This window comes from Triticum urartu, chromosome 2 (assembly GCF_003073215.2).
Source record: "Triticum urartu cultivar G1812 chromosome 2, Tu2.1, whole genome shotgun sequence".
In the NCBI taxonomy this organism is placed as follows: domain Eukaryota; kingdom Viridiplantae; phylum Streptophyta; class Magnoliopsida; order Poales; family Poaceae; genus Triticum; species Triticum urartu.
Window position 1 is genome coordinate 56,021,487 of NC_053023.1, and position 23,400 is coordinate 56,044,886.

Genomic DNA, 23,400 nt, shown 5'->3' on the forward strand with positions numbered 1-23,400 from the left:
GACTAGGGGAGGGGGAGGCGCGCGGCCACCTTGGGTTGCCCCTTTCTCCTTTCCACTAAAGCCCCCTAAGGCCCATATAGTTCCCGGGGGGTTCCGGTAACCTCCCGGTACTCCGGTAAAATCCCGATTTCACCCGGAACACTTCCGATATCCAAACATAGGCTTCCAATATATCAATCTTTATGTCTAGACCATTTCGAGACTCCTCGTCATGTCCGTGATCACATCCGGGACTCCGAACAACCTTCGGTACATCAAAATGCATAAACTCATAACAACAGTCATCGTAACGTTAAGCGTGCGGACCCTACGGTTCGAGAACAATGTAGACATGACCGAGACACGTCTCTGGTCAATAACCAATAGCGGGACCTGGATGCCCATATTGGCTCCTACATATTCTACGAAGATCTTTATCGGTCAGACCGCATAACAACATACGTTGTTCCCTTTGTCATCGGTATGTTACTTGCCCGAGATTCGATCGTCGGTATCCAATACCTAGTTCAATCTCGTTACCGGCAAGTCTCTTTACTCGTTCCGTAATACATCATCTCACAACTAACATATTAGTTGCAGTGCTTGCAAGGCTTATGTGATGTGCATTACCGAGAGGGCCCAGAGATACCTCTCCGACAATCGGAGTGACAAATCCTAATCTCGAAATACGCCAACCCAACATCTACCTTTGGAGACACCTGTAGTACTCCTTTATAATCACCCAGTTACGTTGTGACATTCGGTAGCACCCAAAGTGTTCCTCCGGCAAACGGGAGTTGCATAATCTCATAGTCATAGGAACATGTATAAGTCATGAAGAAAGCAATACCAACATACTAAACGATCGGGTGCTAAGCTAATGGAATGGGTCATGTCAATCAGATCATTCACCTAATGATGTGATCCCGTTAATCAAATAACAACTCTTTGTTTATGGTTAGGAAACATAACCATCTTTGATTAACGAGCTAGTCAAGTAGAGGCATACTAGTGACACTATGTTTGTCTATGTATTCACACATGTATTATGTTTCCGGTTAATACAATTCTAGCATGAATAATAAACATTTATCATGATATAAGGAAATAAATAATAACTTTATTATTGCCTCTAGGGCATATTTCCTTCAGATTTTGCTCTTGCTGATCATTGTCATCGTTAGAGGGATTGTCTTCAGGTTGATCAGGTGCGGAGATGATAAGTTCCTCTTCAAGCTGAGCTTCAGACGGTATGATTTCTCGAGTTCCCATAAGTTTGATTGATTCACTAGATGGAACTTCATCTAGCACATTTGGCAGGTGCTCTCTTTGTGAGTCGTTCGTCTCATCAAACCGCACATCCACTGTTTCTACCACTTTATAGTGAAAGAGGTTGAAGACTCTGTAGGAGTGTGAATCCTTTCCATATCCAAGCATAAAACCCTCATGTGCTTTTGGTGCAAATTTTGAAGTGTGATGTGGATCCTTGATCCAGCACCTGGCGCCAAATACTCTGAAGTAACTGGCATTTGGCTTCTTGCCAGTAAGAAGCTCATAGGATGTCTTGTTCAGAAGCTTGTGAAGATAAACATGGTTGATTATATGGCATGCAGTATCAATGGCTTCAGGCTAGAACTTTCTTGGAGTCTTGTATTCATCAAGCATCGTTCGGGCCATCTCAATAAGTGTTCTGTTCTTGCGTTCGACGACGCCATTCTGCTGTGGCGTGTATGGAGCTGAGAATTCATGTGTGATGCCCAAAGTATCAAGATATGTGTCTAGGCCAGTGTTCTTGAATTCAGTGCCATTGTCACTTCTGATGTGTTTTATCTTGGCGCCATAGTTGTTCATTGCTCGATTGGCGAAGCGTCTGAAGACATCCTGCACTTCAGTCTTGTAGAGGATTATATGCACCCAAGTATATCTAGAATAATCATCAACAATGACAAAGCCATAGAGACAAGCAGTAGTAGTAAGAGTTGAGTAATGAGTGGGACCGAAAAGATCCATGTGGAGCAGTTCGAAGGGTTGAGTCGTTGTCATGATTGTCTTCGAGGGATGCTTGGCCCTTGTCATCTTTCCTGCTTCACAAGCACCGCATAAGTGATCTTTCTTGAACTTGATGCCCTCGATGCCTATGACATGCTTCTTCCTTGCAAGGGTGTGCAGGTTCCTCATGCCAGCATGCCCTAGCCTCCGATGCCAGAGCCAGCATTCAGAAGCTTTTGCTAGAAGACATACGGCAAGCTGTGGTCTTGCTGAGAAATCTACCACGTACAAATCATCTTTCCGATACCCTTTAAACACTAGAGACTTGTCAGATTCCATTAGAACAAGGCAACGATATTTTTCAAACATCACAATCATGTTTAAATCGCAAAGCATTGAGACAGACATTAAGTTGAAACCAAGGGATTCAACAAGCATGACTTTATCCATGTGTTGATCCTTTGAGATTGCAACTCTACCTAGACCCAATACCTTTCTTTTACTAGTGTCAGCAAATGTGATGTGACTTTTGTCGGATGGACGTAAGGTTGAGTCCATAAGAAGGCTTCGCTTGCCAGTCATGTGATTGGTACACCCACTATCAATAATCCATTCTGAAGCAGCTGGTATCGTACCCTATAGTGCAGTTAGGGGGATAGGCTTCACGAAGAGAATTGTGAAGCAAAAACATTTGACGAGCCAGTGGGTTATGAAAACTTAGATCGAGATTCGGACTGATGGGGCAAGCAGCAAGCGACTCAGGAACAAAGTACATAATAAGACCATTTGGGCATTTGATCTTGCGCCCTACAAGATGTTTAAGGTCCCCAGCAATAGCGTCAGACGATTTTGGTTTTCTGCTGGAGACCTTTCCCTGCAAAAGAGAGTTAAGCTTTCTTAGCCACCCACATCTTCAAGGGTGGCTTTGAAGCAATGAGTCTAAGTGCAGCATCTGAGAACTTTGGCTTTGGAGCCCTAGCAAAAAGTCTTGCAGGTGGACAATAGTACTCATAAGAATAAGCAGAGTAGTTTTTGGTCTTATGAACATGGTGGTTTGATGAACCGCGCTCATATTCATAGGCATGAGTATGGCTTCCCTGCAAAACATTTGCGTTAGTGTGACTCAGGTGAGTCCTCTGTCTGTATGAAGCCTTTGGACCGTATGAAGCCTGTGGTCTAGGGTTTGTCTTCTTCACCTGTGGTGTCATGATGACATTCACAGGAAGATTCTCCAAACACCTTTTTGGCACCCATATCTTCTTCATTGGAGGTCCATTCCTGCAGTTAGTACCAATATACCTGGCAAACACTTCACCATTCTGATTCTTAAACAGTTTGTAGTTTGCATCAAAGGATTCATCAATAATAATGGGATTAGCACAAGTGAAGCCAGATAGGGTGGATGGATCCGCTGAAGGTTCCTTTGCAGCAACCCATGTGGTTTTGGGGTACTGCTCAGGTTTCCAGTAAGAGCCATCAGCATTCATTTTCCTTTCGAACCCAACACCCTCTTTCCTAGGGTTTCGGTTCAGGATCTGCCTTTTGAGGACATCACATAGTGTCTGATGCCCTTTGAGACTTTTGTACATCCCTGTTTCAAGAAATTTCTTCAACCTAGCATTCTCATCAGCAATAGCAGTGGTATCCTCAGCAGAGGGGTTAGTTACCACATCAACAGTTGAAGATATTGCAATAGTAGCAGCAGTAGAACACCCAGCAACAGAAGTAGCGTTGCCACGCTCGATGCATTTAAGACATGGTGGTTCAAATCCTTCCTGAGCTGAACTGATCTGTTCGGCGCGAAGTGACTCATTTTCCTTTTGAAGATCTTCATGAGCCGCTCTCAATTTCTCAAGATCTTGCTTCCTTTGAAGATAATCATAGGAAAGCTTTTCATGAGTTGTTGAGAGCGTTTCATGACGACTTTCAAGTTCCGCATACTTAACGTGAAGCATTTTTATGTCTTCAATTAAGGACTGAGATCGAGTCATTTCAGCGTCTAACAGATCATCGCTTTTGTCTAACAGTTTTTGAATGTGTTCCATAGCTTTTTGTTGTTCAGTTGCAATTTTAGAAGGTGTTTTGTAGCTAGGTTTGGAATCACAATCAGAGTCATCGTCACTAGATGTTTGATAGTGAGTGGTGTGTGTGTTTACCTTGGCACCGCGTGCCATGAAGCAGTAGGAAGGAGCGGAGTAGTCCTTGTTATTTGCATCGATGTCGGTGATGAAGTCATTGTCTTCAGTGTTGAAGATGGACTTGGCAACGTATGCTGTAGCCAGACTCGCAACACCAGAATCGGACTCCTCCTCAGACTCCACCTCCGCCTCCTCAGAAGCAGACTCCTCCTCAGAATCCATTTCCTTGCCAACAAACTCATGTGCCTTGACAGATGAGCTCTTCTTGTGTGATGAAGACTTTGAGGAAGACTTAGAAGAAGACTTTGAGTATTTCTTCTTCTTGTCGTCAGAGTCATACTCCTTGCTCTTCTTCTTCTTCTTGTTCTCATTGTCCCACTATGGACACTCAGAGATGTAGTGGCCAGGTTTCTTGCACTTGTGACATGTTCTCTTCTTGTAGTCATGAGCAGAAGCTTCATCATTCCTTGAGTTTGATCGTGAAGACTTTCTAAAGCCTTTCTTCTTGGTGAATTTTTGGAACTTCTTCACAAGCATAGCAAGCTCCTTTCCAATGTCTTTGGGATCATCAGAACTGCTATCAGATTCTTCTTCAGATGAGGAGACAGCTTTTGCCTTCAAGGCACGAGTTCGTCCATAGTTGGGACCATAGATGTCTATTTTCTCAGAAAACTGAAATTCGTGTGTGTTGAGCCTCTCAAGTATGTCAGACGGATCAAGTGTCTTGAAATCAGGACGTTCTTGAATCATCAGGGCTAGGGTGTCAAACAAACTGTCAAGTGATCTCAGGAGTGTCTTGACGACTTCATGCTTGGTGATCTCAGTGGCGCCGAGGGCTTGAAGCTCATTTGTGATGTCAGTGAGTCGATCAAACGTGAGCTGGACATTCTCATTGTCATTTCTCTTGAAGCGGTTGAAGAGGTTGCGAAGGACACTGATTCTCTGATCTCTCTGGGTGGAGACGCCTTCGTTGACCTTGGAGAGCCAGTCCTAGACTAGTTTGGATGTTTCCAAATCACTCACGCGGCCATACTGTCCTTTGGTCAGATGACCACAGATGATGTTCTTGGCAGTGGAGTCCAGTTGAATGAACTTCTTGACATCAGCAGCGGTGACACCTTCACCAGCCTTGGGAACGCCATTCTTGACGACATACCATAGGTCGACATCAATGGCTTCAAGATGCATGCGCATCTTATTCTTCCAGTAGGGATATTCAGTTCCATCAAAGGCGGGGCATGCAGCGGAGACTTTAATTATCCCTGCAGTCGACATAGCTAAAACTCCAGGTGGTTAAACCGAATCACACAAAACAAGGGAGTACCTTGCTCTGATACCAATTGAAAGTGCTAGTGATCGACTAGAGGGGGGTGAATAGGCGATTTTTATGAAAGTCTTCAAAACATGGAAGTTTTGAAGACAAACGATAGAAGTAAACCTATTACCACGCAGCGGAAGGTAGACTACACTAGGCAAACCTTAGTCAAGTATTCAATGAAGTGAAAGCACAATGACTAATAGCAGCTAGGCAGTAAGGATCAGGTAGGAAGATATTGTGAAGCCAATCAGAACAAGCAGTCACTTAGTGAAGACAAAAGATAATGCAATCATGCAATGACTTCACAAGGACCAACACTAAGTAAAGGGAAGGGAAGGATGAAACCAGTGACTCATTGAAGACAATGATTTGTTGGACCAGTTCCAGTTGCTGTGACAACTGTACGTCTGGTTAGGGCGGCTAGGTATTTAAACCTGAGGACACACAGTCCCGGACACCCAGTCCTGAACACGCAGCTCAGAACCCTTAGTCCTCACCGTATTCCCCTTGAGCTAAGGTCACGCAGACCTCGCCCAATCACTCTGGTAAGTCTTCAAGGTAGACTCCCAAACCTTCATAGACTTCGTTTAGGGGCGATCCACAATGACTCTTGGATGCTCAGAACGCGACGCCTAACCAGCTGGAGGATTCATAGTCCTCAAGTGTAATAAGTCTTCAGATCACACAGACAAGACGACTTAAGTGATGCCTAACACTCTTTGGCTCTGGGTGGTTAGGGCTTTATCCTCGCAAGGAATTCTCTCTCAAAGGCTTCGAGGTAGGTTGCTCTCAAACGACAAAAGCCGTACTCTAACTCTGAGCAACCAACCGTTTATGGTTATAGGGGGTGGGCTATTTATAGCCACTAGGCGACCCGACCTGATTTGTCCGAAATGGCCCTGGGTCACTAAGGAACTGACACGTGTTCCAACGGTCAGATTTCAAACACACACGGCAACTTTACTTGGGCTACAAGCAAAGCTGACTTGTCCAACTCTGGACAAGATTCGCTCTCATATTCTTCACTCGAAGACATAGGATTTTGGTTAAGCATCACTTCAGTCATTCTGACTGGTTCTCTTGGACCCCACTTAACAGTACGGTGGTTCCTATGACTCAGCAAAGAAGAAAAAGAACTACGAAAGATCTAAGTCCTCGCGCTCCATAATCTTTATGCGATGTCTTCTCTTGTCATAGTCTTCAAGGTGAATGTCTTCACATACCACCTTTGACTTCAATGTCTTCATACATTTTTAGGGGTCATCTCTAGTAGAAAAACCGAATCAATGAGGGACTTCTACCTGTGTTATCCTGCAATTCTCACAAACACATTAGTCCCTCAACTAGGTTTGTCGTCAATACTCCAAAACCAACTAGGGGTGGCACTAGATGCACTTACAGACCTTATGGATAGGATGACGCCCTGTTGACTGCTGTGGTTGAGCCAGCAGATAAGGCTCGGCATGACGCAGAAGTAGCACGGCTACGCGGAGAGGTAGCGCAGGCCAAGGAAAATTTAGCAATGGAAAATGTCAGGATGGCCGCAGAACGGGCGGCTCTGGATGCACGTGCTCAGCAGCTTCAAGCGGAGACTTTCCGGCTCTCGGTGGATCTAAATGCGTCAACGAGGTCATGAGGAGAAGACACCAGAAAACTCAGTCACGTCTGCCTCTGACTTACGATCCTAGGAACCTTTTCCACACACCCGGGGCCGGTCCTAGCAACCCGCCGGAGGCAAACCGGATCACAACACCCGGGACGGGGACGCCGGTTCACCCAAGGGCCATGGAACCACCCCGTGTGAATACTGCTCCGCCTCATTACACGTCAGTACCACCGGGTCACTTCTCTAACCCTTTGGAGAATTTAATTGTTGCGTCGGCTCGTCTGGCGGCTCTCCCAACGGAAGGCGACTCTCCAACGGCGATCGAAACATGAAGGGTCAGAGAACTTCTTCAGACAGCCCTGGCACAGCAGGATGCGTACTCTTATAGTCGAGACGGAATCCATTCAACCCCTCGCCCAAGCCGGAGTCCGAGCTATAGCAGGCATATGGACTCAGCGGCTATGTCAAGCAATTCCCAACGCCGTAACCAACCGCGCAGGCATGACCCGGCGCAGGATGGAGCCTTTAACTTGGTGGATCAAGAGAGGATCCGTCAGGAAGCTGAGCGGGCGGTTCAACTGGCAGCTAAGCAGGCGGCTCATCAGGATTTTCCGGTTTATCCAGCAACCTCTGTTGAGGCAGGAGTGGCCACAAGGACAGGAGGTGTCCCTTGCCTGGTACGGGCTCTACGTAATGAGCGCTTACCAAAAGATTTTAAGGGGCCTCGTAAGGTGCCTAATTACACGGCCGACTTGCAGCCTGGGGCATGGATTGAAAGTTATGAGATGGTGATGGAGCTGTTGGAGTTCAACGATGCAGCAATGGCTAAATACTTCACTATGATGTTCGATGGAACAACTTGCACTTGGTTGAAAGGGTTGCCACCCAACTCCATCGGCTCATGGGCGGAGTTAAAAGCCCGGTTCATTCAAAATTTCAAGGACACATGTAAGCAGCCTATGTCAATCGTGGACTTGACTAACTGTAAGCAAGAGGAAGGTGAGTCCACGACCCATTGGGTGTGCCGAGTCAAGGAGATAATACATTCATTTGATAAGATGGATGCCGGCTCTGCGGTCTTAATGTTGGAGAAAAATTGCCGTTTTGAACCTCTGAAGCAGAAGCTAGGGCGGCTCAAGCGCGATTGTCATGACATGGGCCAGTTGATGGCGGCTCTGGTCAAATATGCTGATTTAGATAGTACCAAGGATCCTGCGTCTGATGAAGAGAAGGCATGGAAGGGAAAAAAGAATGACAATGGCAAGGGTCACCAGCATAACCCGGCGAATTAAGGAGGTAATAAACGTAAGGCTGACGAGTTTGTGGCTAACGCCAGTACATAGGGCAACAACCAATGGTGCAAGGGGAGGCCACCTCCTCGGTCAGGCGGGTCAGGTCCCACCCTTGAGCAACTACTGAATGAACCCTATCCGAGACACGGCACCCGGGAGAAGCCAGCTACCCATATGTGGAAGGACTGTATGATCATGAAGGCGTTTAAAAATTCCAACATGTTCGATGGTAACCATGGACCTGGCGGCGGTTTAGGCGGCGGCAGTTTTCATGGCCCGGGCGCCGGCTCAGGCGGAGGCGGTTTTCACGGCCAGGGCCATCCAGGTAATCAAGGTGGTTATAATCAGCAATCCGGCCAAGGTAATCAGCAGCAACAGCAGCAGCAGTCCGGGTATCAGAGTAACCCAAAACGGCTGAACAGTGGGCAGTACCACGTATTTACCACTAGCTTGTGCAAGAGGGACCAACAACTTCATAAGAGGGTTGTAAACGCTGTTGAGCCGGCGGTTCCATGTTATTTGAGATGGTCAGAACAGTCTATTGTGTGGAGTAGGGAGGATCACCCTCCCCGGATTGATAATCCGGGTCACTTGGCTTTGGTGGTGGTGCCTCAGGTTGGTGGATATAAGTTTACTAAGGTTCTCATGGACGGAGGCAGTAGCATCAACATCCTCTATTATGAGACGTTTCGTCGCATGGGGTTGACTGACAAGAGTCTTAGACAATCCAACACTATTTTTCATGGTGTTGTACCTGGTAAGTCGGCATACCCAGTTGGTAAGATTGAGCTGGAAGTAGCCTTTGGGGATGAATATGATTCTAGGGCTGAGAAGTTAACTTTTGAAGTGGTTAAGATCAAAAGCCCATATCATGCCCTGTTTGGACGGCCGGCTTACGCCAAGTTCATGGCTTGGCCGTGTTATGTGTATCTGCAGCTCAAGATGCCGGGTTATAAAGGCACCATCACAGTACATGGAAGCCGTAAAATAGCCCTGGAATGTGAAGAAGGTGACGCTGCTTATGCAGAGTCTGTTTGTGCAACAGAGGAATTAAAGTTTTATAAAGATAATGTTGACCCGGCAGACATGACGTCTTTGAAGAAGCCAACTACGGAGCATGAACCGGTGTTGAAATTCAAATCAGCAGATGACACCAAGATGGTTGATTTTGTGCCTGGTGACTCATCCAAACAGTTCATTATCAGTGCTAACTTGGATCCAAAATAGGAAAGCGCGCTCATCGAGTTCATCCGTGAGAACCGGGACATCTTTGCATGGAAGCCTTCTGACATTCCAGGTGTCCCGAGAGAACTCGTTGAGCACACTCTCAATATTGATCCGAAATTTAAACCAGTCAGGTAGTTTCTTCGACGGTTTAACGAGGAAAGGCGCAAGGCTATTGGAGAAGAGGTGGCCCGGCTCTTGGCGGCCGGGTTCATTGTTGAAGTTTTTCACCCAGAGTGGTTGCCTAACCCGGTGCTTGTGCTTAAAAAGAACGGCACCTGGCGCATGTGTGTGGATTACATAGATTTGAACAAAGCTTGTCCGGCTGACCCTTTTGCTCTCCCTCGTATTGATCAGATCATTGATGCTACGGAGGGTTGCGAGCGTTTGAGTTTTTTGGATGCCTATTCGGGTTATCATCAGATCAAAATGGTAGTTAAGGACCAGGAGAAGACAACTTTCATCACTCCGTTTGGAGCCTTCTGTTATGTGTCTATGCCTTTTGGGCTTAAGAGTGCCCACGCAACTTATCAACAATGTGTGCAGAATTGCCTTCACAATCAGATTGGGCATAATGTTCATGCTTATGTAGAAGATATAGTGGTGAAATCCAGAGAGAAGGAAGCCTTGGTAGCTGATCTGAAGGAGACTTTTGATAATCTCCGGGTATACAAAATGATGCTTAACCCGGCTAAGTGTGTTTTTGGAGTCCCAGCTGGCAAACTCTTGGGTTTTTTTGGTGTCTAACAGAGGTATTGAGGCTAACCCGGAGAAAATTAAGGCAATTACATCTCTGGCTAAACCGGCGTGCATCAATGACGTTCAGCGGTTGGCGGGTCGCGTCGCAGCCTTAAGCCGGTTCATAAGCCGGTTAGGGGAGAAGGTGATGCCTTTGTATCAAATGATGAAGAAGGCGGATGACATTGTCTGGAGTGGTGCTGCTAACTCTTCTTTTGAGGATCTGAAGAAACAGCTCACTGAGCCACCAATTCTTGCTGCTCCGGTTGAGAAAGAGCTGTTGTTGTTGTATGTGGCTTCTAACTCACGTGTTGTCAGTGTGGCCATTGTTGTGGAGCGCAAGGAGGCTGGCAAGGAACATCCGGTCCAATGGCCGGTTTACTACGTCAGTGAGGTGCTCATTGAATCTAAACAAAGATATCCACATTGGCAGAAGCTTATTTATGGGGTGTTCATGGCAAGCCGGAAGCTCAAGCATTACTTTCAGGATCACCCAATCACTGTGGTTAGCTCTACTCCTCTAGGAGACATTATTCAAAATAGAGAAGCCACGGGACGAGTCGCCAAGTGGGCTATTGAACTTGGGTCTCATGGTTTGAAGTATGTGCCACGTACTACGATCAAATCTCAAGCGTTGGTTGACTTCATTAATGACTGGACAGAGTTGCAGATGTCAGAGGAGAAACCAGACAACACATATTGGACGGTTCATTTTGATGGGTCCAGACAGTTGGAAGGCTCGGGGGCTGGAGTTGTTTTAACTTCTCCTCGATGTGACAAGTTTTGTTATGTGTTGCGATTGATGTTTCCTTGTACTAACAATGCAGCAGAATATGAAGCCTTGCTCCATGGTCTTCGAATGGCTAAAGGGATGAGTTTGAGATGGTACGGTGCCTTGGCGACTCAGATTTGGTGGCTCAGCAGGTTGTCAGGCAAGAGGGATTCCAAGGATCCTCTCATGGCGGCTTATCGCCGCGAGGTCGACGCTGTTGCGGGGCATTTTAAGAGTTATCAAGTGGAACACATTGACCGCGGAAAGAACGAAGCGACCGATGCCTTAAGCCGGTTGGGATCTCAGCGTAAGCTGGTGCCACCTAACACCTTTGTGGATGTTTTACATAACCCGTCTGTTAAGTTGCCTACAGAGGAAGATTTGGCCATTCCTGACCCTGAGGCACAGTTGGTGGCGGCTCTTCATGTCATTCTAGATTGGACAGTATCGTCCTTGGCTTACATGACCCGGGGCGAGTTGCCAGAGGACGAGACCCTGGCCCGACAGATAACCCGGCGGTCCAAGTCAATGACGATTTCTGACGGTGAGTTGTATCATCGCAGTGTCACTGGAGCATTTCAACATTGTGTTTCTCCTGAAGAAGGTCAAGAAATTCTTCATGAGATCCATGAAGGGGATTGTGGTCATCACGTCAGGTCAAAGTCTCTTGTGGACAAAGCTTTTCGTCATGGTTTTTACTGGCTAACGGCTCACGCTGATGCAGAGGAGCTGGTCAGTAGGTGTGATGGATGTCAAAAGTTTGCACGACGAGCGCACGTGCCGGCTCAAGAGTTGCGGATGATTCCAATCACTTGGCCGTTTGCAGTCTGGGGGCTTGACATGGTTAGACCTTTCAAAAGGTCCAAAGATAAAAAAACACATCTTTTGGTGGCAGTTGACAAATTCACAAAATGGGTTGAGGCAGAGCCAGTGAGCAAGTGTGATGCAGCCACGGCGGTTCAGTTCATGAAAAAGGTGATTTTTCGCTTTGATTTTCCACACAGCATTATAACTGACAATGGCACTAATTTGTCCCAAGGTGCTATGGAGGAGTTTTGTCAACGTGAGCATATATGGCTTGATGTTTCTTCAGTAGCTCACCCCCAATCTAATGGTCAAGCTGAGAGAGCAAATCAGGAAATTTTAAAAGGTCTCAAACCTCGGCTTATGGTTCCTTTACAACGAACACCAGGTTGTTTGGTAGAGGAGTTACCTTCGGTGCTATGGAGTATCAACACCACTCCTAACAGGTCTACAGGTTATACACCTTTCTTCATGGTTTATGGAGCAGAAGCAGCCCTGCCTAGTGACATCCATCATGACTTGCCTCGCGTGGCGGCTTACGTTGAAGCTGATAATGAACAAGCCCGACAGGATGCACTTGACTTGTTAGATGAGGAGAGAGATTTGGCGGCGGCTCGATCAACAATTTATCAACAGGACCTGCACCGTTATCATAGCCGTCGGGTTAAGTCCAGGACCTTTCAAGAAGGTGACCTGGTGCTCCGCCTCATCCAGGATCTGTCTGATGCACATAAACTATCCCCGCCTTGGGAAGGGCCCTTTGTGGTCAGCAAGAACTTAAACAACGGGTTATATTACCTCACTGACGTTCGAGAGCACAAAGACTCACGTAAGACGGAGGAGGAGACCCGCCGGCCGTGGAACATTGCTCAGCTTCGGCCCTACTATACTTAAGCCACCGGCTCTCGTCATGTACATACTTTGGCGTTGTATATATTATGATAAGTAATAAAGTAGGACCTCTATCCTTTTCCTTTTCAATGATCATATATCTTTATTATTTTCATTATTTAAAATGACCAAAAGGGGGCTGATCGTATTCGAATCTAGCTTAACCCTTTTGGTCCAGCTCATGATCGTATTCGAATCTAGCTGTAAACCTCATGGTCACTTGGGGGCTTCCTGTTCAAACATAGGTCGTATTTGAACCAAAGAGAACATAGCTATTGTAACCCTCTTGATCGGCTCAAAGCCAAAGTCACTAGGGGGCTTCTTGATCGTATCTGAATCATAGCTTAACCCCTTTTGGGTCTGACTTGGATCGTATTCGAATCAGGGTCGTTAAAAACCTCTCAAGGTCATTTGGGGGCTTCCTATTCAAACATAGGTCGTATTCGAACCAAAGAGAACATAGTTGTCGGTACCCTCTTGATCGGCGCAACGCCAAAGCCACTGGGGGCTATATGATCGTATTCGAATCTTAGCTTAACCCCTTTGGTCCGGTTTACTGATCGGATTCGAATCAAAAGCCTCTAGTTTTTATTTAAATATTTTGATTTACATTGTCTGAAGCCTAGTGTTTTGTCTTACTGTTTTTTATCATCTCAAATTTAACTATCAGTATGGTTTCAAATTAAACCGGCTCAGTTATTTGACAATGAGTTGCCAAGGCATAACAGTCATCACACATATGGAAGTATTGATTTCTACAAAAGATTGGGTTATCAACCTCATCCTCCGGGTCATGTAAACCGGCAGTCCAGGTTCAAAGAACCCATGTATGACAGTGTCATTCATGAACAAGTTTCTCTGTGTTTTTTTCGCTAATCAAAGGTTTTTTCAGCCTTGTTTATCTTACATCTGGTTCTGTTTTTCCCACTATGATAATTTCATAGTCATATATCGGGTGTTTTTGACCCTTCTGGTGCTAAACTGCCAGGAAAATTTTTTCATCTTTTACAGGAACAGAGTTAAAACATTACAGATGTAACCACGGATGTAACGTATATATTGACATCATGGGAAAAGAGTCATATGCAACATCTTATGCACGATGGCATATGCAAAATATGCAGTTTTCAAACTAACCTATTACAAGGCATTGAGAGCCCAAAAGGTTAGACTGTTTTTCTCTCTTAAGCAGGTCGTAAGCTAAATGCTGGATTGTTCAGATGGTTATGACTCCCCCCCCCCCGGCCGGCTCACCTCCCTCCACTGGTTGAAAGCTAGGATTGAACCAGTCAAAGCCGTTCAGAGCAATGAACTCAGCTTCATCGTCAATTAGGCCGGCCGGGTCAATTTCCGGGGCAAAAGTATGTTGACGAACCGACGGGATAAGATCCGTCACTTTATAAGAGGGAGTCGCCATCTTCTTATTCTCCATATCAAAACCCGGCTGATTTTTATCGATGTTGGTCTCCTCTCCAAGAATGGTAGCTTGAGGACGAACTCCTCTCACATAGGAAATAAAGTCATCTTGCTTAAATGGAGTTCCGTCTTCCTTCACGGTAGGGTACCCCTTAGCCACATCCACCGGGTCTAGATCCGGCACCCAAGCTTTGGAGCGGCCCGGGGCAGTCAGGGCTCCGGCTCTGGCACAGGATCATTTGACCTCTTGAAACCTGGCGGGTAAGATCGATAACTTCTTCAAAACGTCACTCAATCGGTTGGGTCCTTGGTTGGCAGGGGAGATAGTAGCAAGTGCTCGTTGAGCGCCAGTATACAATTGCTCCACCAAGGTATAAACCGCCTTCAGTTTTGTCACACTGTCTTGGCTCAGATTTTTGCTTCATGGACCTGCAAGTGTTTTTTAACAAAGGCTCAGCATGCGGCTTATATTCCTGGTCAAAATAAGGTATAAGTGATTAATACAAATGACTTACCAAAGATGGCAGAGACCATTCGAGACACACGATTTTTTAAGCTGGTAAGCTCTGTGGTAACCTCCTTAAGAGCCGCCTCAGCTGTCTCAGCGCGTTGTATCAGCAGCGTCTTTTCTTTGGCCCAGGATTTCTTTTTTGCAGCTAAGATGGTCTTCAATTTCTCAGATTCAGAGAGGCTCAATTGGAGTTTAGAGTCAGTGGTCTTTATCTCTGTCTCCTGCTCCGCCAATCGGGTCTTGACATCCGTCAATTGAGAGCCCAACTCAGATAAGGCGTTCTACAAAACATTCACTGGTGTCAAGACTTAAACTAAAAGTTATAAGGGTTCAAGTCTCAAGTACTTTGCACTGCAATACCACTTGACACTTGGGGGCTAATGTCTGCCAAAGTAATTTTCTATGACTTTTATATGTTTCAAGTCCCAAGGGTTTTACAAAGTAACAACGCTTGGCACTTGGGGGCTAATGCATGATATTCAAAAAGTTTTTCAAGATTGAGTCGGATCACAATACTTATTGGGACTAGTAAAAGATAGTTATGCAATTAAGTACCGGTTCATTTATGATAAATTGAGCCAGCCCTTGGGGACTACAAGTGAAGTGTATGCTACTCTATTGGACTTTCGAAAAACATAGAGACAAAGTATCAACTTATATCATAAAGTCTACAGATCATTCAAGTTCATCATCTGAAGACTTGGGGGTTGGCAAAGTATAAGTAAACCGGAGAACATACCTCATATTTTAGCTGCAATTGTTTGACCATCTCGATTTCTGAGTCACGGCTGGAGTGCACATGACTGAGATAGCTGGACAGTACATCATTGACATTGAGGTGAGCGTAATGGGAGATATCAAACCGAACTTTCTGCTTCTCTAAAGCCTCTTGCTTAGCAGTATGCCGGGCTAATACAGTGGGGGTCCCTGGTTCAACAAACCGGCTACCAGTAATCAACACGTCAGTATCAGCAGTTGTTGGTGGGTTAGCTGAGCTAGATGGTTCAGTAATGGTTGGATTAAGGATGACCTCATCGGCTGACAACTCAGGAGGGTCCAATTGAGTATGAACAGCCGGGTCTTCTGGTGCTTCAGTTTGAGAGGAAGTTGGCATGGCCGGCTCAGGTGCAGGATCTTTCGGGTCTTCTGATGGCTTAATCACCTTGGCCTTCTTGGATTTGGCTTGACTGCTAAGAAATATTTTATGAGACAGTTAGTGTAATGATGCAGTTTTAAAGATACAGAGGAAAGATGATTTTTTTCTTACCCAGGAGCAGTATTGAAAGCCGGAAATTGAGTCTGAGATGAGTCGCCAGAAGAGCGAGAAACCTCCTGCAAAGGTAAAATAAAGTTAAAAAATATAAGGAAATAGATTCATGGATAAAAACAAAGGACAAAGGTGAAAGAAACCTCATTCTGGCGTTTTTGAGGAGTTTTTGTAAGTCGGAAGGTGGATCGTCATCATCATTAGTCTGGGCCTGACGGCGGCTCTCATGTTGCTTCTTTTTCAAAAGAAAATGAGGGTCCAAATAAGCCAAAGGGTGCAAAAACCTTACTTTTCGGGTTACCAGTCGAAGTTTCTGTCTTGGCAAAGGGGCTGAGTCGGAGGAAATAGTTACCTCTTCTTCCACAGCCTGGCTGGCCCCCGTGTCATCCTGGCAATAGTCAGTGTCAATAAGATAGTTGAAAAATTGGCCAAGGGAGTCAAGGGCTACCTCCGACTCAGAATCATCCAGCTGGAACATGTCAGATGCAGTCTTCTTCTTCTTCTTGGGCTTCCGGGTTGTTCTTCTGGCGGCTATGGCAGCGGTTCTAGCCTTCTTGGCAGCTTTTGCCTTTCAACAAATAAACGGGTTAAAACGTCATGCAAGTATTTAAACTACTGAGGGAAACACAAAGAGAAAGAGGTCAGGGGTTTTCACCTCTGGTGTCGGGTTAAGTTTGCAGAAGGGGTTTAACCCAAACTTACTGCAGTCCTCGTATTTGTCGTTCACGAGGATGGTTGACATTGCAACAACGTTTTCTTCAGTCAATTGAACAGAGCTATAACGCAGAGAGTCATTTGGGTCTCCGCCATACTCATACATTAACTTGGATTGGCGGCTTAGAGGGATGACTCGCCATGCGACCCAGCAACGGGTCATGTCAACTCCAGTTAAGTTGTTCCCCAATAAAGCTTGAATCCTTTTAATAGATGGAATAAGCTTCTTGCGTTCAGCAGCGGTAAGCTTATCAGGGAGCACAAACTTGGAATCCAGACGCTCCGCGCGATAACCCGGTAGTGGTTTTTCATTGGCTGGTGACGTATCTTGGCAGTAGAACCGGGTCTGATTCCAATCTTTGGGATGGCTCGGTAAGACTATTAAGGGAAAGACGGCGCCCTGTCGGCGCTAAATTGAGATTCCACCAAGCTCCAAACTAAGGTCGTTGGTGCATTCGTTCTGGCGGATCAGATAAAAGTATTCTCTGAAGAGTTCCACGGTCAGTTCTTCTTGAAGATATACCTCACAAAGAACTTGAAAATTGCAGATATTGGATATAGAGTTGGGTCCAATGTCTTGTGGGCGAAGCTTGAAAAAATGCAGAACATCTCGGAAGAACTTTGACCCGGGTGGTGAGAAGCCCCGGTTCATGTGATCAGTGAAAATGATAACTTCGCCGTCTTTGGGCTGAGGCCGTTCTTCGTCCTGGTCAGGTGCACGATAAGACATAACATTTTTCTCTGGCAAAAATCCTATGGTGACAAATTCCTTCAAGGTATCCTCAGTAACTGTGGAAGGGACCCAGTTGCAGACAGTTGGTGCTTTTGATGGCATGATGAGCAAAGGACAAACTGAAAAGAAAGTAATGTGCCGGTTCAATTCAATGGTGAAATTAAAAGTTAAATGATGATGGTACAAATGAGTAATGGCAGCTTAAGTAAGGGCTAATGACATATAAAGGAAAAGTGAGCCGGCGTGATAAGCCGCCATGACTAAAAACATTCGAAGGAAGCCAGAAATAGAATTGGCTAAGTGTTGAGACAAACAAGTTTCCCAAGCTATTACTATTACTCTGGATCAAAATGGTTCAGAAAATAAAAATAAATTTAGACCTAAAAAACGAGCGCGGAGGAGTTCATCAGCTCTAAGAAGGTATTTGTACAAAGGAAAGGGATCTACTAGCATCTAAAATGGGTGTAAAACCACTACCACTTAAGTTCTACATTTCTTCTAGATCAAAAGAGGGTACGGAGAAGACACTACAAGAAGGTCCGTGATGAACGGCGAAAAACACCGACAAAACTCGCAACCCTAATACAGATCTAAGGGCGCAGAAAGGTAGAAACTTACGAATACAGATCTACTGCGAAGGGTCGCCGCGGTTCTCTGGATGAGCTCAGGGTGATGCAGCGGCCGATGTTGAGGGCGATGGTGGGCGCTATGGCGACGGCGAAGCTCGAGAGGCAGAGAGGTGGCGAGAAGATGGAAGGAAGAAGAAGAAAGAGGAAGGACCGGCTGAGCCTATTTATAAGGGGATAAGTGAACAGGCAGGCGCGAAAATTGAGGAAGAACAAAATAATGATTATCCAGCTAAACGGATGCCTCGATTCTTGGAAGACATTAAAAGATAAAGATCCATTGAAGATAACGTCATAGCAGGCTTTCGTGTTTTCGGAAGATGACGTCATGGCGGGTTACGGAGTTTTTACAGAAAGAGGAAGATGGATTTTGTCTAAGTGTTGAAGATTGACAAAGAACAAAGTTCAAGTCAACCTGGGGCCTAATGTTGGGGATATAGCTACCAGGTATGACCCGCCCAGGAGGGGCCGGGTCAACCCCGATGGCGGGTTACAAAAAAAAGCCCAGTAATATTCAAGGTGATAGTTTATTAAGACTTGCAGAAGGCCTAAGCCCAGAGGCGACTTAAAGCCCAATATTGTAAACCGCCATATGTAAAGAAAGGCATATAAAAGAAGTCACCGAGCTGGACATGTTTTATGAGCCGGCCGGGACTCTGTAGGCCTCCAGGCGTCAACCCGTGTATATAAGGGGACGACCCAGCCGCGGCTTAGGACAAGAATCAACAGATCGATAGCCAAGCTAGCGGATTCGCTCCTTGGTCATCGAAACCTAGCAATACAACATCAACTGGACTAGGCCTTACCTTCACCATAAGGGGCCGAACCAGTATAAACCTCTCGTGTCCTTTGTCCCGATTAACCCCTTTAAGCTTCCTAGTTGCGATAGCCCTACGACTAAGTCCTTTCGTTAGGACATCTGCCGTGACAATTCCTCATCTCTCTTGTCTAGATGAAGCTCTCCTCTGTCATGAGTTCTCTTCTGCCAAATCTCGCTTTTGGCAACAACAGCGCTTACGTTTCCTTGGTTAGGGATGGCTTCACACCCCCCGTCACTCCTGGTTGCAATAAGAGTTCTGGGCACCGGTAGGTCTGGCTAGGCGATATGAGGAGGAGAGTGTTAGGTTCAACAAGGTTGCAATGGCAATGCGTCGTTACGTTTAATGATGTGATGAGGCACAACAAGAGGTGGCAGCGGAAGCCATGGTTAAGGTTGTAGATGCAGAGTACTGGGCCCAAATGTGATGGAGAAGAAGCACCTGGGTCCATGTTAAGCCTAACGAACACCCAGGTGTGCCATGATTGCAACAAAGACATGCATGCTCGAAACTGAGCACACATGTGTCTAAATGTGAGCACTAAAATTTGAACCCTGTTGGGTGGAGTCATGTACCCACAACTCCTTCATCCCAGGAAGAGCTCGCTCTCTTTCTATCATTCTTTTTTGTTTTGCTGAACTTCAATATGGTGATTATCTGTTGTTACTTATCAAGGTCACTTTATATCTGAATATTCAGCATTGTAGATTTCCACGCACCACATTATGCGATCTAATGAACTCCCTCTTTCCACGGGATACTGGGGTATGTACCTGATTGGTGTATCTCTGGGTTACTTTTTGTTTCATAACCTTAGTTCAAAAGGAAATATCAGGAGCACTCAAGTGGTAAAAGTCTGGGTTCTCGCGGCATCATTTTGGTAGGAAGCAATGATAACATGAACACCTATGAATAAGAGTTCTAATGTTTCTTGGTTGTTAACATTTTCTCCGATGGTGCATGTTCATAGGATTTTGGCGATCATTCTTGACAGCTATGTTGAAAGAGTTTCTCGACGAATGGTAGGGTACTAACTACCTACATGTTTGGTTTTGTTTACACTGACACTAAAAATGCAAACTCATCTTTGAAGAATTTTTGTGATAGCCATGCAATGTAGCAGCAACCTATGGTATATAGAACACAGTACTCTGCTCTTAGTATCTCAATGGACATGTTATGTTTAAACATGATTAAATGTAGGAGTATGACATATATTTTGCATAGTATTTAGGTTTGGCCTAAGTAAATCTGAAGTAAGAACATTTGTTGCATTTGTTGAAATGTAAATCTTCCACTCATGCAATGTGATTCTTCCAACATGAATGGATATGTGGAGAAACTAGCTTCCCAAATCATTATTTTTTTTAGTGAAAGGAAATGCTACAGTTACTACAAACTAGTTTTACACTCGAAATTGGGACAAAGTAACTCCAGCAACTTATCTTTCCTCTTCTACTTTCTGGAGCAAAATGATTCAAGCATTTCATTTTGCAGTGTAACTTCGCCTATGTTATGCTTGTGTTTGGCCAGAATTTTCAGGTATTTATTTCCTTTCTCGCTTTTATAAACTTATATAGCATGCGTTCATTGTCAGATTAGGACATCCAGAAGACAAGAATAATATGTAGTACTTTAATTGATAGTACCTTTGTTACCCAATTGTGGGCTCTAAAAGCGCAAGGATAGTGTTTATTGCATAGTTTCATCTTCTCTAATGAGGATAACATTCAAATTTCAACTGAAAATAATGTGCACCAGCTGCAACATAGCTGAAAATAATGTGCACTAGCTGAAAAATGAGGTTTGAAAGTTTAGCTTTACCCTTTGTACTTATAGTTCACCAACTGGTTTTAATATTTTAATGATGGTCTGAATCTGATATTAGAGCCTGGAAAATGGAAAGATGCACACACTTCTCATCTTCGAATGCATGCTACTTAGTTACATTCTCTTTCTGGGATCATGAAGAAGTACTCCCTCCATCCGGAAATACTTGTCATCAAAATGAATAAAAGAGGACGTATCTAGACGTATTTTAGTTCTATATACATCCCTTTTTGTCCATTTTGATGACAAGTATTTTCGGACGGAGGGGGTACCATGTAAATATATTTTGAAGAAGAGTTTTACTAAGCAAATGCATTATGAGGGGCACAACCATCCGGGTTACTAAAAGGGGCAAACACTAAAGGAAAAGAAGCAAATTACCTAAAGCTAGAGGGTGCCACCAAGCCCTTTAGCTCCAGCCGCAACTAAATATACATGTTGTGGTGTTGCCTGAAGGGTCTAACAACACTTGAGCCTGCTAATACTTACCGATTGTATTGTTACTAGGTATGAAATTGCTAAAAAAATGTTCAGACTCCACTATTCATGATGGGTACTTTTATAATGACAGGTTATATCTATTCTCACACTAGCGGGGTCCATTTCACATGACAAGAATTTGGTTCTTGAGGAAGCATTCAATCAAAATATGCTTGGGGTATTCATTGTGGTAAGATCATGACTCGTTATTCTTATTGCTGATGCCAAAATGGGAACTTATGACTAATAGGACCGAATCGTCAAATTTTAGCAGATATATCTACCTCTTTAAGTGGCCAGTGTAAAGAAACTGACATTTACATTCTTTTGCAGGCAAATATCCTAACTGGTCTAGTAAATCTCTCAGTTGACACGCTTTCGGCCTCTCCCCTCGCTGCCTTCATGATTTTGGTAGCATACACCTTTACTTTGTGCATGCTTGCTGGTCTTGCTCAGTTTTCTGGTGTTAGGATAAAATTTTGGTGAATATGGATTTTGTGTGGTACTGTACTTTGTATGTATGGAGTATTTAATCTTGATTTTGAGGAAGACACGTTTGTGTATTGAAACCGAGCCCTTAGAGCTCATATGTGGTCAATTACCAAAGCCCTACCCATTGCAGGTGGTATATGAATCGAGGTGAGTGTTGTTTATTCACACAGTACTCGTGAGATCCAATCTAATAAAGAGAATAATCCTTAAATGTTCCACTTTGTTGCAAATTGAGCAAACCCATCACTAAAGTTGTTACTGTATTATTGTTCACTCGAGGTCCAAATGGCCCTGAGTCAAGATAAACCGCAAATCAGTTGCTAATCAGGACTAGGTGGGGGCCCTGTCCAGGGCCTAGATATTGGAATTGGCTTTTTTATGAACGCCCTGAATATCTCTTTGTTCCAAGTTCTTCTCAAAAATAAAATAAAAAATCTCTTTGTTCCAAGTGGTTCAGAAGCCCTATCTCTCACTCGTTGTAGCGTTGTAATGTGCTGCAGTCATGACTTGTTTCCGTTCTCAGACCCCGTTTGAAAGTTGAAACAGCGGAATATCAAAGGAATTTTGGAGAATCGAATTCCTACATATTTTTTTTCTGACTGTGCCGTTTGAAACAAAGGAATGGCTCACCAAGGTTCCTATGGAACAGGGCAATGCAAAGAAATTTTGGAGGGAAAGACCTCATGTTTTCTCTCATGTATCTAGGATTACTGCGTTTTTCTTATGTGGTGTCCAAATAGCAAGTCTGGTGTATTCTTGTGTTTTGGATTGCTGTAAGAATTTAGGTTACATGATATCTCATTCCTTACAGTTTTTCTATTCCGGCGTTTTGGTTCCTATGTTCCAAATGGTGCATTTATGTGGTGTTAGTCCGAGTAAGAATCGCAGCGGGAGAGGCGATAAAGTGAGGGGTCAGCGCTCAATGACAGTGAAGTCAGTGAGAGAAGGAAAACTCTAACAAAAGGGAAAAGTTGCTACAGTTTTTGGAGTAACTTTTTAAAATTCAGGTATCCCGTTTATTCAAGAAACAGTAGTATATACTCCCTCTGTTTCAAAATAAATGGCGTGGTTTGAACAAAAACCACAACAAAGGCCTGAAAGCGGACTCGTTTGCCACACATGGCGTCTGAAATCCTTGCTGAATAGCCTTGATCACTCCTTCAGAGTCACAAGCATTTTTTGCCTTGCTGCCATTAGATCATATGCTAGCGGTAGTGCCTCTCGGTATATGCCATTGCTTGAAGGATTTCTGTGTTCATAACACCAACAAAGGTGATACTCGAAGCACCCACAAAAATGCCTTCTCTATTTCTGGCGACCACCACCACTTAGCCTTTATTGTCGTTCTTCCCGGCTGTTGGATGGACATTTAAATTTTTGAAACACTTGCCCTTAGGGCAAAAAAATCTCCCACGTGAGATGCAACTTTGACGAGACAAAATGGCTAACATGCCACCCCAACAGTTGGCGTGGGCAATGGCGGAGCGTAGTGGGGACAATTCCGGGCCCTGGCCCCCCCTTCCAAGAGGAAAATTTACCAAATAGACTTACTTATCTGCTAATTGCTCTACTAATTCCCCGGCGTCTCTGATCATCCTAACCTTTTCTATGTCATATACACTCATTTGGCCCCTTCTAATATTTGATTCACGCTCCGCCACTGGGCGTGGGCATGACAAGTGTTAACAATGACGCATGATGGGCGGTGTAAAGGTATAATATTTCTCCGAGACCTTGTGGTGGATGAAGTCAAAGTTGCCGA

General features: G+C 44.8%; 1 protein-coding gene across 1 annotated transcript; it reads left to right on the forward strand.

Annotated features, from left to right (window-relative positions):
• Positions 1-18,992: 18,992 nt before the first annotated feature.
• LOC125541000 (uncharacterized protein At4g17910-like) lies at positions 18,993-21,856 on the forward strand. The gene is made up of 5 exons (XM_048704506.1): positions 18,993-19,716; positions 19,807-19,858; positions 20,334-20,378; positions 21,238-21,336; positions 21,480-21,856. The coding sequence occupies exons 1-5, from the start codon at positions 19,562-19,564 to the stop codon at positions 21,630-21,632; spliced, it is 504 nt and encodes a 167-aa protein (XP_048560463.1). The 5' UTR covers positions 18,993-19,561; the 3' UTR covers positions 21,633-21,856.
• The last annotated feature ends 1,544 nt before the right edge of the window (positions 21,857-23,400 follow it).